This window comes from Poecilia formosa, unplaced genomic scaffold (genome assembly GCF_000485575.1).
Source record: "Poecilia formosa unplaced genomic scaffold, Poecilia_formosa-5.1.2 Scaffold4, whole genome shotgun sequence".
Classification (NCBI taxonomy): Eukaryota; Metazoa; Chordata; class Actinopteri; order Cyprinodontiformes; family Poeciliidae; genus Poecilia; species Poecilia formosa.
Window position 1 is genome coordinate 1,740,026 of NW_006799943.1, and position 17,965 is coordinate 1,757,990.

The following is a 17,965-nucleotide window of genomic DNA, read 5'->3' on the forward strand; positions in this document are numbered from 1 at the left end:
AAGGCTCAACTCCGGTGCTCTCTACTGACCCTCCTGTCCTCATTTCCTTAGTGTAATGTCCAGCTCACACTACACGAGTTGTCGGCCCATTTTCAAAACCTGAGACACACATTAGCCGACAGAAATCCTAGGTATAACAGTTCGATCGGGTTCGATCGTGCCGTGTGGTTTCCAGCCACATGGGCACAAAATAATGGCTACAAGTCCAGTTAACTATTTTTAAAACCAGGCATTAATCAATGCTTTACTAGAATCTACCTATGATGCATGTGGCTAGAGTCAGCGTAAAGTCCTGACTGAATGAAAATCATTATAACCTATTTATGTCACGTTAATGAAGAGCAGGTTTATTCTTTGCACGTAATGTTGAATAAATATTAATGTTTCCACAAATCATCTCCGATGTCCACTGGACTTCGGGTTGCACAGTGTCAGCTGTTTGGGATTCCCCTCCATAATTTCCCCTCAGAAAGCAGGAGGGGAATCCTGCTTTCTGATTGGCTACCTGTCACATTCAGCGTTAAACTCCTAGTCGGGGAAAACCCCTGATTTAGATCGGAGCGGCCACGATGATCTACTGTAACACACCACACACTGCAGGATGATCGGTTACGAAATCACCAGCAACAATCTTAGGTTGGTCAACGTTCTAAGATTGTCATAAGGGCAAAATGGGGGCAAAAAAATGGTGTAGTGTGAACTACTGCATTAGGTAGTCAGATGTGCCCATCTTCTCTATTTAAATCTAGTGATTACTGAAGGGCAATATAGTGTACAGACTTCATAATCTGCGCTCTTTTGGTCGAATGCAGTATTTATTTCCACTTTGGCTTTATGTTGTTTAGTTTTTATCAAAGTAAGTTTTTTGTTAATGGAGACTAAGAATCAATTTTATTTTTGTTTTTGATTGTTTTGTTTATTTAGTTTATCAGTTCCAGTATTATGTGTTCTTTTGAAAATAAAGTGTATCTATCTATGGCAGGAAATCACAGGCATTATTATTATCGCAGGCATATTATCGTTTATCGCAATAACTTTTTAGACAATTAATCGCTCAGCAAAATTTGTTATTGTGACAGGCCTAAGCACAGGTGGTTTAAATTTCTCTAGACTTCACTTCATGAGTTCCAGAACATTCACTCTCATTAATCCGCTCTGCTGACCTCAGCCACAACATCCCTGTTTTTAAAATCATGAACATATAAAAGGGATCATCTGCATTATGACAGGCTGCAGCTTGGCTTCGGTTTTTTAGCGGGTTTGGCGTTCAGGCCCACCCTGGCGGTTTCCTCAATCACCGCCTGAAGTCCTTGCTCAGACAGAGCCGAACACTCCAGGTATGTCACCGCACCTGGGTTTCAGAAGAAAACAGGAAGATGGTGAACACAAGCAGAATGATTCAGTGATATTCAACAGGTCAAAGGAACGGATGCAAAGGCCTGCAAAGCTTAGCCACCTTTACTCTGATACCCCTAAAGTAAATCCAGTAAAATAAATTTACATTAGAAATCACATTTTAGTAAATGTAGATATGGTCCATGGAGGGTAAAACTGCTCACTGGACGGCTACAGTTGGTTTTAGCTGTTATGTTGTCAGCATAGCCTTATAAGCCTTATAAAAAGAAAAAGGGACACAATGCTTTGTCAAAACTACAACAACTAGACAACCAGGTCAGAAAAAGTTTTAATAAATAAAAAATAGTGAGGGAGAGGAAAGTAGGTCAGTCATGCTAATTTGACGTTAGCAACCTAAACATGTAGATGTGCTGAGCAGTTCGGTGGGTTTCAGTTCAGTTTAAAAAAAAAGCCTACATAACAACCATGACAGATCATCAGTAGAGAAGGTGCGGTGACTAGTCAGCCGCCGTTGTGTTAATTTAGCTAATAGCAGCAGTAGCTAATCTACCACAGCAATCAATTTTTAATAATCACAAAATAAATATCAAGTCTGAAAACATAAAAATATAACAGACTGACTGTTCTGTTCTTTATATGGTAAATGGTTTTTCGGTGTTTAACCCTAATACATTGGTGGCGTTGCTGTTTGCTGCTATGGCAACAAACAAGTGTTTAGTGTAGCTGACACAGAAAGCAAGAAAAAAGAATGTCTGAGTAGTTTTGAGTTGTTCTTCAATGGTTTTTCTGCGTTATTTTCCCCTGTGCTGTGGCACACCGCACTAAATTAAACATACCTACAGCTCCAGGTTTCATTTTGTTAATGGAACTGTTGTAGCACAACAGTGCGGCTGCAGATGGTAAATAAAAGAATCGCCTTTTTGTCCTCCAGCGCAAAATTTCTGGACATAAACAGTAACATGCAATATGTCTATTACGACTGGACAATCTAATTATGCTGATGTAAAAATGACCACTGAGACCAAATCTTTAATAGAACAGAAAAGTTGAGTCATTTCTATTTCCCTCTCATAACCAGAGATCAATTTAAATCAAAGTAAAAACATCCAGCAGATCAGAGAACAGCTATCTACCTATTTCTTCAGCCATGGCCAGGCCCTGGTCATAGGTGATGGGAGAGAGATGCTCCTTTTTCAGCTTTTCTATCCTGTCTGTGTCGTCTCTGAGGTCCAACATGGTGCCCACCAGGACGACTGGCACTCCGGGGCAGTGATCTCTGACCTCTCCGGTCCACTGCAGCAGGAGCATGGAGACTGGATCAGTGTTCACGGCATGGCAGCAGCGTTTTTATTGGTGAATTATCACAACAAGCAGAAATGTGAAGGCTCATGTATGATGAGTTGCATCCAAAACATTTAGAGTTTTATCTACATGTTTTATTCTTTTATAATATCAAAGTAAAATCCGAAACCTGACAGTAAAACTTTAGATTTTTTTTTTCAAATTGTATATTTTTATTTGTGTTCTTCGGTTTAATCCAGAGGTGTGCAACCTGCGGCTCCGGATCCACAATGGCTGTTTACAACTTGATAAAGAACCAAGTCATGATTTTAAATCTACAACAGAACAACACTAAAAGCAACAGTTACCTTGTTTTGGTCTATTTTACTTTGTCCATCATTAGATTGGAAACCACATGCTCGCTTTTGTTTTTTACATACTTATATTAATATCCTGTTGAAGAAAATATACCCATCCTCTCTTTGCGAGAGGTTTTCAAGTTTTTACTTGTAAAATCTAAAAATAGAAATAAAATTGTGTTTTTTTTTGTTGTTTGTTTTTTGTTTTTGGAAAAGACAACAAATTCCCTATACTAAAAATGGAAGTTGTCATTTTTTCAAAACTTCGTTTATGATTTGCAGCTCTAAATGTGTTTTATTTGGCCGGACAGAAGGACCAAAATGGCTCATTGGATTGTTAAGGCTGCAGACCCCTGGTTTAATGTCTTTAACATGTTAAGTATGAGTAGAGTCACCTTGCTTCGCACATTTTCAAAAGATGATGGACTGGTGAGGGAAAAGCAAAGCAGGAGCACATCCTACAAGGTAGAAAAACAACCAAAGTCAAAATTCCATGTACAACATACTTACATGCTTAATTCACATCAGATGTTGGCAAAACATTTAAAATCTTCCCATACGGTTTGACTGAACTGGCTATATTTATTCATAAACTGAATTTGTTTGTCTTGACATGTGAATATAAATAAAATGAATTATGTTTCTATTGGGGATCAAAGATCAACACAAGGTAGAGTAAAACTGTGAAGTTGCAGGTAAATGATGAATAATTTCAGTCATTTCTCACCTTAAAATCTGAAAAACATACCATACATCAGTGTTTGGCTGCTTCTACTCTAACACCCTTAACAAAAAAATAACAAAAAAACAAACAAACAAACAAAAACAATGCAACTCGGCTTCCATGCATCTCAAACTTCCAGAAAACTAAAAAATCCAGAGCACAGAGTTCCTTTAAATCAGTACAGAAAACCCACCTGCTGCTTTAGAACCATAACTAATGGGACATAGAACAACATGTTTGATGCGTATTGATCGATGGCACGTTAGAAAACACAATGTCTGCTACTGGTTCCACAACAGTTGACTGAATGAAATGGTGTTTGTGCTAATGGTGGCTAGCTGCTGTGGGTCTCCATGGAAACACACCGTCTGTGGGAAGGACAGGCGTCTTAACCGGTCATAGTCGGATAATCCGCTGTGGTCCCACACATCCAGGTTCACCTCGTTCCCGTCCAACGTCACACTGACTTTATAATTGTCCATCCTGCAGGTAGAAACATTCACTTTCAAAACAGATGACTTTCATTTAATCTTCAGTCACATTAACAAAAGAAATTCACCTATTCCCATCACAGTTACTATGACCAAAAGGTTTCTTAAAGTGCTGCTGTGTGTGACTTACACTGACGGGGTCCACTCCTTAGGAAAGCCTGCGGTGTAGGTGATGATCATGGCTGATTTACCCACAGCCCTGAGAGGATCAATGAGGGAAGCCTTTCAGGGAGGGTTAATCATTCAGAGTCGTTTATTTTAATCAATATGTTTACTGATGCAGGACAGAAAATAAGTATTTGACACACACCACCATTTGCTTAAGCATGGCTAAGTTAGCTAAGTTACTTTTAACACTTTTCCCAGTTCCATCTTCTAAATACATTACCACTAGCACTTGTTCCTGGGTTACTTTTATCCACTTCAATTAAATTCAGATTGTTTTTATGTTCTCCAGCTGGTTTTGTTTGAGTCACAGTTATGAGCTTTCCATTGACCTTTTAAAAGACTAACACCAAAAATGTCAGTGGAGTTCCACTTGAGATAACCAAAGTAATGCCAGTACTGTACCACTGTTTGAGAGTCTTGGTTATTCCTTATGTACTATGATGTACAACATGCCAGTATGAAGTTTTTATTAAGTTTTGGTCCAAATACATTATTGTAACATTCAGATGCTGTTACACCTAAAAGATGCATTAAAACACACCTACTATTGTTGAAACATCCCTGTAAATCAAATTCACCTGTACAGGGACATAATGTCACCTGAAATCTAACTTTTATCAAAGTTTTTTGTTACTAATAATTGTGTCACTAAATCACATTTGACTAGAGGCTTGTCGTACATGATATTAGCAGTCTAAGATATTTTTAGTACACACAGCTGTGTTCATTCTGTGCAAAGACAGAGTAAACAGCCAAAACCTCTTTGGCTTCTTAATCTTTAGCAGCATCTCCACCGCAGTGATGCTGTGAATTCCTGGGAGCTTTTTACAACATTTAAATTCAGCTGAATTTGATTGAAATATGTGTGTGATTACAAAGTTTTAAAGCTATTTACAGATTTCAGTCCTCAAAAAAAGGGAACCAAACAGCTCCAGTTGCTCAAAAGTACTGAGTTTTCATCACAAGTCGCCTGACAACAAAATCTGCTGGCATGTTAGACCTACAGCCACCAGGTGATTTCTAGATTAACCCAAACATTTGCACTGACTTTTATTCCCACTGATGAAGACAAAATATAAGGTAATATAGTTTAATTTGGAAGAAAACTTTATATTGACTTACCCGTCCCCCAGCAGCACACACTTTACCGTCTGCATTGTGTAACGGTATGGCGTCAATTTCCTGTAAAAGAAAGAAAAAAAAAAAAAACAGGAGTTTATTAAGCAATCACAACAGTACGTATTAATCAAGGGAGCATAACACTGATTCAGACCGCATTTCCATTTGTTGGCGGGTCCATGAACGCAGCACGGCGAGAACTTGGACAAGGTAACAGTTCTGATTGGTCAGATTTTCATCTCAAATCCGATGACAGCAAACACGAGATTTTGATCTAATAGCGGAAGAAGAAGAATTGGAAGAGAGGGATAAAGAAGAAAAAGTTCCGAAAAATGAAAGGAAAAATCAACAACGTTTCATTTCACGTTTACTGTTCTCCGGTTGAACGGCAGAGGCCATGTCTAAAATAAGAAGTGTTCATACAACCCAACGTGACGTTTGGGAAGATAAAAAAAATACAAACTCCATCTCTTGAGTCCATGTGTAAGCATGGGTTATGGCAGGTCGTTTTAACATAAAATTAGCGCCGCCACTCTTACATTCCAGATATTTGAAATTGATTTATGACCAGACATTTTATTTAATTAAGACGTCTCTCATTGTATTCTGACTAACATAAATGAAGATGTACCATTAAGTTGTACGGAGGCTCCAATTAAAGATATTTGCAATTACTGACTATCTGAAACATAAATGTTCTGTGGTGATCTGTGTTTTTCTGTTATTTTGAGGTTTTCTGTGTCCTGGTTCCCCTATGAGTCTCTGTGCCGTCCTGATTGTTCCCAGCTGTGTCTCGTTTCTTTGATTACCCTCCCAGTGTATTTAGTCCCACCTGTTGCAGGTGTCGGATCCTCGTCGTGTTACGTCTTGCTGCCTGTTGTTCCGTTCTGTGGATATTTCATTAAATTGTTTATCACTTCAACCTGGGTCTGCCTGCGTCCTCCCTCACTTCACCAACCCACAAATCATGACATGTTCATCATCTCGAAAGAAATTCTGAATTGTCAAATTGCCTGATAAAAAATTCTGATAATGTTAGACACCAGAATGTAGATGCAGCTGTGTAAAACTATCACTCAGGATAATTAAGATGCAGTTGTGCTTCGTGAAAAAGCATTTTTAGGTATCTAAAATGTAACTCAGACGAGACCGAAAGCAAGACAGACCAAGCAGGTTTTATGCTTAAACGGCCTGCCATACACGACTCCAGAGGGCGGTGGCTCATTCATGTTGCATTACTAATAAAGATGCGGTTTGGAGACACCACGCAAAATACGACAGGTCAAATTAGATGGCTCTTATCTGACAGGCGTGGTTCGGCCTTACCTGTCTGCCTGTCTGATTCACAGAGGAACGAGCTCCGATGGTGCGAACTGTGAAAGATTTTATTTTAATGAATGAGTTCAGATGAAAAAAACAGTGATAAATTATATTGTGAAATTAATACCAAAAAAATCTAGTTCTTATTAAAAGCTATAGAATGTATCATAACTGAAAGTCTTCCTTTTATCTAAAACTGAAAGAAACGTTTTTCAAGGCTTGTGGTTCTTTTGTGTGAGAGTTTTTGCTCAGTAGCCAACAGAAAGGTTTCAACCACTACAGTTACAGATTTGGTCTACGAAACAGGATCAATTTGTTTCTCAGAACAGAATTTATTACCATTTGTACAGATTTAGTAGAAGCACATTGGAATTCTTGTGTTTCTCCAACTCAAGAATAGTAAAGGTTTTTTATTTTTTAAAGATAGGACATAAATATAAGATAAAACAGACACATAAAAACCTATTGAATGATCTTTATAACAGATTTAAACGAGCAAGGAGAATTTCTGAAGAAGTCTCAGACTGAAGATTTATTCAGCATCAGTAATATGATTACACGTCCATCAAAATTACATGAAAAATACGACAGAAAGCTAACAATTTATGTGATCAAAAAGGATTTAGTGCACATTACGCTATGGCTTCTTTTCAAAAGATTCCAATAAAAACATGGGGGAAAAAAAAAATATTGCAAAAAAATTCCACAAACCACTGTTAGAGATAGGAACCTTTATGAACAAGAAAATGAACAGTTATTGAACATTAAGTTAACATTTATGTAAAGTTTAATGGTCCTTCAGGAGAATCAAAAAAGGCATTTTGTAGCCTAAATTTGAACACTGACTAGACGTCTCCCCTCTTCAACGGATGAAGGAAGAGAAAAGGAAACATTTAAAGTTTTAGAGCCACCTTAGTCAATTTCACTGGCACCAGGAAAACACAGTAGAAAAAGAAGAAGGCCTTAATGTGGTCTGGATCTTGTGTCAATGAACCAGACTGCCTCTAAACCTGTAGTTCTGATGCGCATCTCCTGGGTTGCTTACTGGGAAATTCCCAGCACAGCAGCTGGACAAACAGGCATAAAAGATACTTGTGTGCAGCAGGGAGGGACTGGTTTCCTCTGGTTCATGCTTTGGATGTTTGGACAGAATCCTGTCTCGGTTTTGTCACTGACTGACAAACGGGGAAGAAATGCTCTGTAGCTGTTTCCATGGACTGTGTAGCTGCACAATTTACACTTATTAATTCATTTAAGTTTATTTGATAGGGACAGACACACATCAACATAGACAAACTGAACAGAACAGCAGTCCCATGTTTGTGTCATAGTGCTTATAGCAACAGCTATCAAACCACATATCAAAAATAAATTTGGTTGATTGAAACATGCCAATTTTGAAAAAACTCTCATTCGATAAAGATTTTTGGCACTAGGATGACATTTTTGCAAGACAGCAAACAAGCTTTTCAGGTGCGACAAACAGCAAAGTGTACAGTGCCAACAAAAACATTCATCACTAACAGATTTCCTGAGCTCACAGAGCAAAGGATTTTTGTTAAGTTGACTCTGAGCCAAGAGCTTCTGGGTATAGAGGTCATCACAGGGGATTTATCAGCCAATCAGAACCAGCCGGAGGAAACATGCAGCCAATAAGAAAAAAGAAACATTTTATTTATGGGTGTTTGACTCATTCAGAGATGGGGAATGCAGACAAGCTCTTTGTCACATGAAAGGCTTCAAAACATGAAACCATTCGACTGAATAAAAACACAGGCTCACCTCAGAGTTTAAAGCATTAATCACTATTTTAATTTACAACCAAACATGGATAATTTATCAGAAAACAAAATGATATAATCCTTCATATTTAGATAGTATGACAGATATTCAGACAATACTAAGAGAAGAGATCACTTCAGGTTCATAAAAACATTATTACATTAAAGATTCACAAGACCGCTAATAGTATCCACGGATATTCAAGGGCCTTATTGGGTGGAGGTAGTTAGTGAAGGTGAAAGGTCACATTTGGAGTCTCCTATGCTCTACACACCAACCTGTTTATGAGATTTGCTCATAGCCCACAAACCCTGCAAACCCTTCCTAAGTCTTCTGAGAAAGGTCAGAGGGTGGAACCTAGAGCTAAAGCTACAGTAGCGATTGGGTTTTCAGAAGATTATTGGTTGTTGCTTGTGTGTCTGTAATTGATCACTTTGTATTGAATCTGACTGTCTGAGAAATGCTGGTTGATTGACAGTATATTCTTGTAACAGCAGCTCTGTGGATCTCACTATATCACGGTGCACTTCTTCTTGACCTTCTGTTTGGGAGCGGTCACAGGACACATCACCACCCTGACGGCTTCATCAAACACGGTCTTGAGGCCGCGCTGCGTCAGAGCCGAGCACTCCAGGTATTTCACCGCACCTGGTTTGAGGCAAGAACAAGGAAAACATGTCCATTGTATTTCCAGAATGCTTTATCCTTCTGTGTTAAATCAAGTTTTCAAATGACATGTGGATCTCAGTAAGTTTGAATATCATCACCTAAGAGTTGATCTACTTCAGTAACTCAACTTAAAAAATGAAAGTCTTTGTACATCACTCTCTTGCCCTAACACAAACACAAACTGAGTTTCTATTAACCATCAAATTACTCAAGCTGAAGTTACAAAAACACATTTGCTTAATGGAAACACACCAATTTCTAAAAAAATTTTGTTTTGGTTCTAGGATGAGGTGACTTTTTTTCAGCTGTATACAAACAGATGTATTTCACAAAACTGCAATAGAAACACTTTTTTTGCATCACACAAGTCACATGATCAGCAGCTGGATGTTACTACTAGCAAAGATGACAAAGAAGATGACAGGAAGTGGTAGCAAGATGATGTTTTGTTGTCTGTTTTCCCATCGTTCAGCTGACTCCACCAGAGCTCCCACAGCATCAGTAAGTTTGAACACAACTCTTACAGAGCTGTAAAATCTGTAAAATGGCTGATGATGCCTGAATAAGATGCCGACATCTCCTCTGATTGGCTGATAGATAATGATGGCTGAATTATAAATATATCTCATGTAACAATTTCAATCCATCCCTGCCACGATTTGTAATGACTTATTGTGTGAACAAGCTTATTCATGTGTGATTTTAATTTCATTTCTTATTTAACGGAAACATTACAATTGTGAAACTATCTTTTCTTCAACATTAGCAGAATATAGACAAATATTTGCGCAGATTTTTAGTGGAAATGCAGCTGCTGTGTGGTGGAGTCCACCCCAGGCCACACCTTCAAACTCTTAAATTTGCTTCACGATTTTCTTAATTCTGCAGGAATTCCTGTTGCTTATCTATTTTTGCCTGTTACATTTTAAACTTTCTATTAATACGGTTGGACACAGAATTATTCTGAGGTGTTAGGTCACACGTCTTCCTCATGAATGCACAGGTCATAGCATAACATTGTATTTGTCTTATATAGCATTAACATTTTCTGAGAAACTACATTTTGGTTTTTGGATTTTTATTACGTATGACTAAAAAACATCTGAATAGTTCTGAGTAATAATCACCAAAATGAATTGAAATAAGTACATAATTTATACTGCAGTGAAAGTTGAATCTATGCACACTTCTTGCCACACTCAAACTAGCTAGTTTTTTTTTTTTAAAGTCACTCTAAGCTCATGTTATATTGAACATGTGTTGGTGCATGTGTGGACTGGATGACTGACCTATTTCCTTGGTCAAGGCCAAACCCTGGGGGAAGGTGATGGGACAGAGGTCCTTCTCCTTCAGCTTTTCAATCATGTCCTTGTCGTCCCTCAGATCGGACTTGGTGCCCACCAGGATCATGGGGGTGTTGGGGCAGTGGTGCTTCAGCTCCACACTCCACTGCAGGAACAGCCAGCAGGATGTTAGCAGACCAACTGACACGACAGCAGCAGAATCTGTTTCCTTTCGTTCTTTAGCAATGTCTTATTAATATAGAACATTTCAGCAGCAAGGATCAAAGTGCTTCACATGATGAAAACATAAGACCATAACTAAATGTACCAACACCGAATACACATCAAATATATGAATGAATCAATGTTCTGGTAATTATTTATTGAAGAAACTAAGCTGGTGGGTTTTGAGCCTTGATTTAAAGGAAGTCAGTGTTTCAGTGTTTTGAAGATTTCTGGTAGTTTATTCCAGATTTATGGTGCATAGAAGCTGAATGCTGTTTGTCCATGTTTGGTTCTGCTTATGGAATGCAGAGTAAACTAGAACCAGGAGTGGGGGTATACTGACTGCTGTTTTCTGACTGATCGCCGATTACTGCTCTTTAAGAACACTGACCTGCTAATTCTAATTTTGGTAGATCAGTTTTTGGTCTGAAATGAAAGAAAATAAGTCGTTGAGTTGGTGACAGTGCGTGATTATTGTTAAACATACGGGCATGACCTGGTGGGTCAATCAGTCAAACCTTTCTGACAGACGAGCAGAAGAGGACAGTGGCTGAGTTTTAGACCATTGCTCAGGAAGAAAAGATCGATGGACAATATCAGCTTCACACGTAAGTACTGGCCAATTACAGATCTCCAAAAATTAAGGAAAAGACCTGAATGCTCTCGAAGGTTGATGTATGGATCAATACTAACCTATCAATACCTGAGCTTTATGCTTTAAAACTGTTTCTCAAATCAAAAAATTGATACTTTTGTTACTTCAGTGGTTTTAGGTAAAAGTATGCCATTAACGTATGGCATACGTTTCACAGTGGAAAGAAACTACACTGTTGAGATTTTGTTGTTTGTAAAACCAGTGTGCTTACCATGTCTATATTCAAAACATATATGATTCATTGCATTTACTGCATTTACTGCATTTGCAAATTCCATGAAAACCTCTGATATGTCAAAATGTCACATTATATGAATTTCTATTATATGTAGAACTTCATTTATTCATTTAGGTAATTTCTGTAGGAACATATAGGAATGCAAATATAAAAGTAAATACATAATCAGCTCTGGCGTAACCAGGTGACGTTGCAGGGTCTTACCTTGGTACGGACGTTTTCATAAGAAGCTGGACTGACCACTGAAAAGCAGACCAGGAACACATCCTAAGAAGGGAAATAAAGAATAAACATAGTTGTTTGTCTGTACTCTCTTGCAGACGTATGTAAACCCACCGTCTGAGGGTAGGACAGAGGTCTGAGTCTGTCGTAGTCCTCCTGTCCTGCTGTGTCCCACAGACCCAGGGACACTGGTTTCCCATCCAGTAGCATACTGGCAGAATAATTATCAAATCTGAAGGGGAAGAGTTTTCAAAAATAAACCAACTTATCTTGGATGTGACATTTCACCAAGTAAAATACAAAAACAATAAAGATATTAAAGACATTAAAACATTGTCTTTAATAACCCAGACTCTACATTACAGTTGAACATGACCACATCTGGTCACTAGTTGGCACTGTTTGTTCTGTGTGGTACTTACACTGTGGGGATGTATTCTCCTGGGAAGGCATTGGTGGTGTAGCTGATGAGCAGACATGTTTTACCCACAGCCCTAAGGAGGCAGAGAAAAGACAAGAAGACCAACTGTTCAATATGAAGCATACATTTAGATAATACAGACAAGAGTAACACTAGCCTAGTAAAAACCAGCATCTTGTGCTGCACTTCTCTTTATTCGAAGCGTTTGGGTTGTTGAGAAACGATTGCTAAAACTACAGACAATTGTAAAACAGCACAGAAAACCAATATCATTGTTCACAACTTCTCCTTTTGTTCGGTGGTTGGTCCGAGTCAAGAGGAGAGAGCACAGACTGTGCTGGAAGTGGTACCTAAGAGATAAGATCATCATCAAGATAGGAAAACATGGCCTCCGTCTTATGCTAGCGCTATGTGATAAAGAAACATACTGTTGCTATGTCCAAAGTTTTACACGCTAAGCCAAAGGAAATGGCCTGGAAGTCCCAAAGTCAGAGTGGGAAACAATCCAAAGTAAGGTTGAGAATGAACCGGGTCAAGACTCTGTGGGACATTCAGGCCCAGAAAAGTCAGCGGTACCAAATCTCAAAACTGTACCAAAGGATCAAAGAGGAAATAACTGTCGAAAGTCAAGACCATGACTTTCGCTTTTTCAAGGAGGAACATCTGAGATCTGAGTCAAGAAGAGCAGAGTCCCAGAAAACGCTAAGATGTTGGAGAACATTTAATCTCCTAAACCTCAGTAGGTTTAGGAGATTGAATGTTGTTTAGGTTTATGTTCTTAATAAAGAGGGGATTACATTTTTATTTGAGTTGGTTTGGCCACAAATGTAAAATATACTTCCTCACAAGAAGCATGAAAATAACTTGATTATTGTTGTACACTTTCACTATCGTTTGCTGTAGGGAACAGTGACAGTAACTGGTGCAGCACAGAGCCGACTGGAGCTTATGTCTGCCTACTTCCTGTCCGAGTCCCGTCATTAAAGGCCACTAGTCCTAAACAATAAGAGTAAGAAAAAGTGAAGGTATTTAAAATCTTTCTTTTGAAGTTGAATATTTTTCTTATAAATAAAGATGTACAGTCGTCACTGAAAAGAGGCAACATGTTGGCTGTGCTGCAGACGTTGCTGCAGCTGATGTTGCTAACCTAACCTGATGAAAATATTTAAAGTATGTTTGTAAAGACCTCCAGGTAATGGTGTCTATTAATGTTCAGCCTGGCTCCTCCAGCAAGTGAACAAACCTGTTCCACCATGACTGTACGACATGAGGATAAACTAGTTTGGACTGGCGGAACCTTTTTCATGAGCGCTATTTTGTGACCCAGAAAACAATTTAATCAGCCTTTTCTTTCTCTGTCTGGCTCTTTTATATCAGAAAATATCAGAAATGACACTTTAATATCTAATAAAGAGAGAAAATACAACATTTTACACTAATGTGAGCTACTTTGTAATTATTTGATATGAGAACCATTTCTTTGCCTTTAACTGGTTTTGCTTTACATACAAATTAGCTTGAATTTTACAGTAAATATTAGAGAGGGGGGAAAAGCTGCTTCTGTTGGTTATGTTTGGGTTTTTTTTTTGTTAAAATACATCATGAGAAGGGAAATACAGGTGAGAAGGGAAAACTGAAAAGTCACTTACCCATCCCCCACCACCACACACTTAATGGAATTTTGCATCAGACACAGCAAGCAGGCCGCCTGGACAAAAGGAGGATGAGCAGGAATCTGTTGTCCTAAACACGAAGCGACCGGAGGAAAAGCGTCTGGAGAGACTCATCCATGCTCTGCTTCAGGAGGAGAGACTGCAGCACCAATTATTGGACTTCCTCTACTGTACCAGGAACAACACCCTGATTAATCTCTGGAATCTTGCTCAGGTGTTGTCTTTTGGAAAGAATTTCATTCATGCAGATCTCTGTACAGTTCGCAGAACAAAGCAAAATGTCTGACAAGCATTGAACTGTGATGCTCATCAAAGGGGCAGTGTTGTGTAAACTCAACGTTTTTGAGCTTTACAAGATGTCATAATTCCTTCATCAAAAACACACCTGGAGTGTTGCCTTGATTGGTTCATAAATATTTGAGAAATCCTTTAATCTCCATGGCAACCCTTCAGCTGTGCCTGGGAGAACCTAGCTCCGCCTTTTTAGGACGAAGCTCCGCCTCTGAGCTGCAGTTTTTTTTAACTTCAGAGCTTCTGCCTCACTGATCAGCTGTGACCTACAACTCCCTCACTCAGCTCCTTTAGACTAGCCAACAAAATTAGCAAACACCCGGTGGAACTGCTATATGTGCTGAGCTCATTGTACGAGCTACTTCTTAGTACAATGCTGGTAAAAACATAGTTAAAGGGTTAACAGAGGAGCCATGTTGTGATGACTTGCTGAAGACGGATTTTCAGAAAGAGCAGGAGCCCAATTCAAAGGTTCTAAATTATAGAGTCAAATTTCTTTTAAGTCATGTTTGACTTAACATTTGAAGGTTGCATACTTTCTTAATTGTAAGAATACAGCCCTTTTAAGAATGCGCTTTGATGAAGTCTAGTCTCCAGCAGGACTGCCTCCATTCGTAAAGATAAAACAGACCTAAAATAAACAAAACTTTGATAATATTCTGTATTTGTTATGTACAAGTTCAGAATAACATCGAAACATGTTTGTTGATTCAAGCATGAATAAAGCCTTCAAAGACCTAAGCTACAATGGTGTGAAAAAGTGTTTCTTCCCTTCCTGATTTCCTGTTTTTGCATGTTTGTCACACTTCTGGTCCTATGGATAAAGCACAGAATTTGAATAAAATATATACAAAATATAATTTTTTTTCAAATATCTGACTAAACTAACCTGGGTCATATGAGCACAACAATGTATATTTTCCTGATGTTTGCTGAATATTTTTTTATTTTAAACATTGTAGTAGGTGGCTGGTGCCTGTAAAATCCCTTGTCCAGGAGCAGAATTCAATACATTATAATAGTTTAAAACAATTAAAAGAATACTAAGATAATATATTATGACAATTAAGTATAAGTAGTCATATAAATAATTATAAAAGTATCAATAAATTGAATTAAAAATCATTTTTATATATTTTCCAACTCCATTGAAGTTTGTCCCTAGTTTTTGTCAACACCGTCAGACATGAAAAGAATCTAAAAAAATCAGGCATTATTGGGGGGCAACAGAACTTCTAAGGACCCCATGACCACTTCCTTTCTCTTCCTTTGCTAGAAGGGCTAGTTAGCTCTGGTTAGCTTATGTTATTCTTTAGTTTTTTCTTCTGTTTTATTCCTAAGTTGCTTGTCACAACCATGATGTGTCAACACCATAACTGACAATTTAAAAACTTTGATGAAATTTTGTGAAATAAAAGCTTAATTTTAGTATATTATAAAGATTTCATGGACCTGACGAGCTACAATATGGCCTCCTTCAGAATAACAACATATAGATTGAGGTAGTTTGGTATTTTGTCAACTCCATCAGAGTTTTTGTGACTCTTTCAGTGAAATTGTTGACAAATCTCACTTAAATGTGCAATTAATTCATTTTAATTTATTTTACATAAATTGCATTGCTTCACATTGTTTCCAAAACATTATTTGTCATATTTGCACACATAAGGGTGAGAAATAAAAAAAATGGGGAAAATTAAAACACATTTTATCAATTTAAACTCTTTATTCTGCTTTGCTTCCTTTGTGCCACAATCCACAGGGGTCTCATGCCATTCCTAAAAAGATAATGCCCTGGGCGGTTGCCCATATTGCCCATGTCAGAAACCACAACTGTCTGCACCATTAAACATAGCAATTAATTCAATGCACTAGTGGTAAACACTGAACTATGAACACTGACCAAGAAGCAACAAACAAGAAGCAACCAAGTAGCTGCCCCCCTGACTTTCTCACTCTCTCCTGCTGCATGAAGCCAGGCAGCACAGTGCTGTAACGTCTGCCACCATGACAGGTGACGAAATCAAAATCAGAGCATGCTCTGTGTGCCCTTATGTTCTTGTGTTTTATTTATTCTCTGATTTTATATATATAATTTTACATACTGCGACAGACTGCCGACCTGTCCAGGGTGTACCCCGCCTCTTGCCTGGAACGTTAGCCGGAGATAGGCACCAGCAACCCCCCCGACCCCACTAAGGGAAAAGGGTGTTAGAAAATGGATGGATGGATGGATGGATGGATGGATAATTTTATATATCAGTGATTCTTGAGAATAGGGACAAAATGGGTTTTAATTTCCCCCCAAATTTGAATATTAAATAAAATGTTGTGCCAGATGACTGGCTTTATTTTCACTCTTATATTTATTTAACTTTATGACACACAAAACTACAAATGAATCGTCCTTATTGTCTCCAGATGCATTCTGGGTAAAGCTTGTCACCAACGTCATCATCAGTCACTTGGCAACAAATGACAAACTAGCTAGAGCATTTCTACGGATTACGTTAACATGTTTTGAATTTGTGTTGTTTCATCATTAGTGACCAGTAGCCTGTTTCTGTTCTTCTCTTGGTTTGTTGTACTTCATGTCAGATGGATTTCAAAATGACAGAGTCGTTCTCTCTGGTAATGAAACTTGTTAGCTCCACTGTTGCGGGCATGTCTATGTTGTAAAGTTAAATTATCATGAACTTTATTATTTGGGCCCGGTCATACGACTATTTATTACCTTAACTGAACATTGAAACTGTCAGGAAAATCTGGAGGCCATTTGAGTTAACATTATTTAGCTGCGGGGTCGTTTTCTTTAAGTTTTTAGCTGTAGACTGCAAAACGGAGGAGTGACTGTACTGGACCACTGGCTTGATCTATGCCACAGGTGTCAAACTCCAGTCCTGGAGTTTGACACCTGGAGTTTCTCCATTGTCCTGCGACATTTAGATGTGCCATTGCTGCACCACACCTGAATACAATAATTAGGTGATTATCAGGACTCTGGAGAACATATCTACACAGTGAGGAGGCAATTGAGCCATTTGACTCTGGTGTTTTGTACCTGTGGCACATCTAAAAACTGCCAAACTCTTTTTTCTTTGTCAGTGTGTCATGTTGGTGACTGAAGCCTGTTATGATGACTCCAACACATTTCTTCAGACAGGTTGGCACGACTTTTAATGCTGTCCAAAAAATTTTCTATAAGCTGACTAATTTCTTTAGTAATTATTTCTGACTTTTTTATGCTTTATCTAGTAAACCAGGTGGGCAGAGTAATTTGAATGAATGTGACGGTGACACACACGGGTGAGTCTGATTAGTTTTGCTCACACTTCTTTTTAAAATATTTATTTATTATCCTAATGTTTCTGCTATATTTCTTGTTTTTCCTTCCAGGCTGGAAGTCTTCCTCCTTCATGTTGACGAAAACAAGAGCAGCACCAAAGACACTTCACCATCAGTGATCACAAGACCATCCATGGACGCTTCCAATGAACTTTCAAAGCACACTTCACCTTCAGTGCAAAGTACCATGAATGAATGACCTTTGTTGTATATTGCTGTCAGTGCTGTTTGATGTTTTGAAATAAAAGTAGATTACATACTGCAACTGGTGCTGGTGTTTTTGTAGCATCTAATGTGGTATCTAATGTCTTTTAAAATGAATTTGGGGATTATTGATGGTCAG

The 17,965-nt window shown here is 38.3% G+C and overlaps 2 protein-coding genes across 2 annotated transcripts; both read right to left on the reverse strand.

The window, feature by feature from the left end:
* Positions 1–936: 936 nt before the first annotated feature.
* LOC103143050 (ras-related C3 botulinum toxin substrate 1-like) lies at positions 937–6,591 on the reverse strand. The gene is made up of 7 exons (XM_007559444.2): positions 5,653–6,591; positions 5,502–5,561; positions 4,342–4,410; positions 4,086–4,203; positions 3,392–3,454; positions 2,490–2,649; positions 937–1,351 (listed from the first exon to the last, which is right to left on the reverse strand). Exons 1-7 carry the CDS (start codon positions 5,661–5,663, stop codon positions 1,221–1,223), a joined length of 612 nt encoding a protein of 203 aa, XP_007559506.1. The 5' UTR covers positions 5,664–6,591; the 3' UTR covers positions 937–1,220.
* A 1,875-nt stretch (positions 6,592–8,466) lies between these two features.
* On the reverse strand, positions 8,467–14,198 carry LOC103143068 (ras-related C3 botulinum toxin substrate 1-like). Its single transcript, XM_007559471.2, has 6 exons — positions 13,963–14,198; positions 12,315–12,386; positions 12,007–12,124; positions 11,875–11,937; positions 10,559–10,718; positions 8,467–9,248 (listed from the first exon to the last, which is right to left on the reverse strand). The coding sequence occupies exons 1-6, from the start codon at positions 13,998–14,000 to the stop codon at positions 9,112–9,114; spliced, it is 588 nt and encodes a 195-aa protein (XP_007559533.1). The 5' UTR covers positions 14,001–14,198; the 3' UTR covers positions 8,467–9,111.
* Positions 14,199–17,965: the final 3,767 nt, after the last annotated feature.

Bases quoted from the DNA above. Each gene is read 5' to 3' on its own strand.
- LOC103143068 (XM_007559471.2), bottom strand. From the start codon at position 14,000: ATGCAAAATTCCATTAAGTGTGTGGTGGTGGGGGATGG. The intron at 10,719-11,874 runs GTAAGACCCTGC...CTGTTCCTGCAG, and splicing joins ATGAAAACGTCCGTACCAAG to TGGAGTGTGGAGCTGAAGCA. The intron at 9,249-10,558 runs GTCAGTCATCCA...GCCTCAAACCAG, and splicing joins GGCCTTGACCAAGGAAATAG to GTGCGGTGAAATACCTGGAG.
- LOC103143050 (XM_007559444.2), bottom strand. The intron at 4,411-5,501 runs GTAAGTCAATAT...TGATCCTCTCAG, and splicing joins TGTGTGCTGCTGGGGGACGG to GGCTGTGGGTAAATCAGCCA. The intron at 2,650-3,391 runs GTGACTCTACTC...CTCCTGCTGCAG, and splicing joins TTGAAAATGTGCGAAGCAAG to TGGACCGGAGAGGTCAGAGA.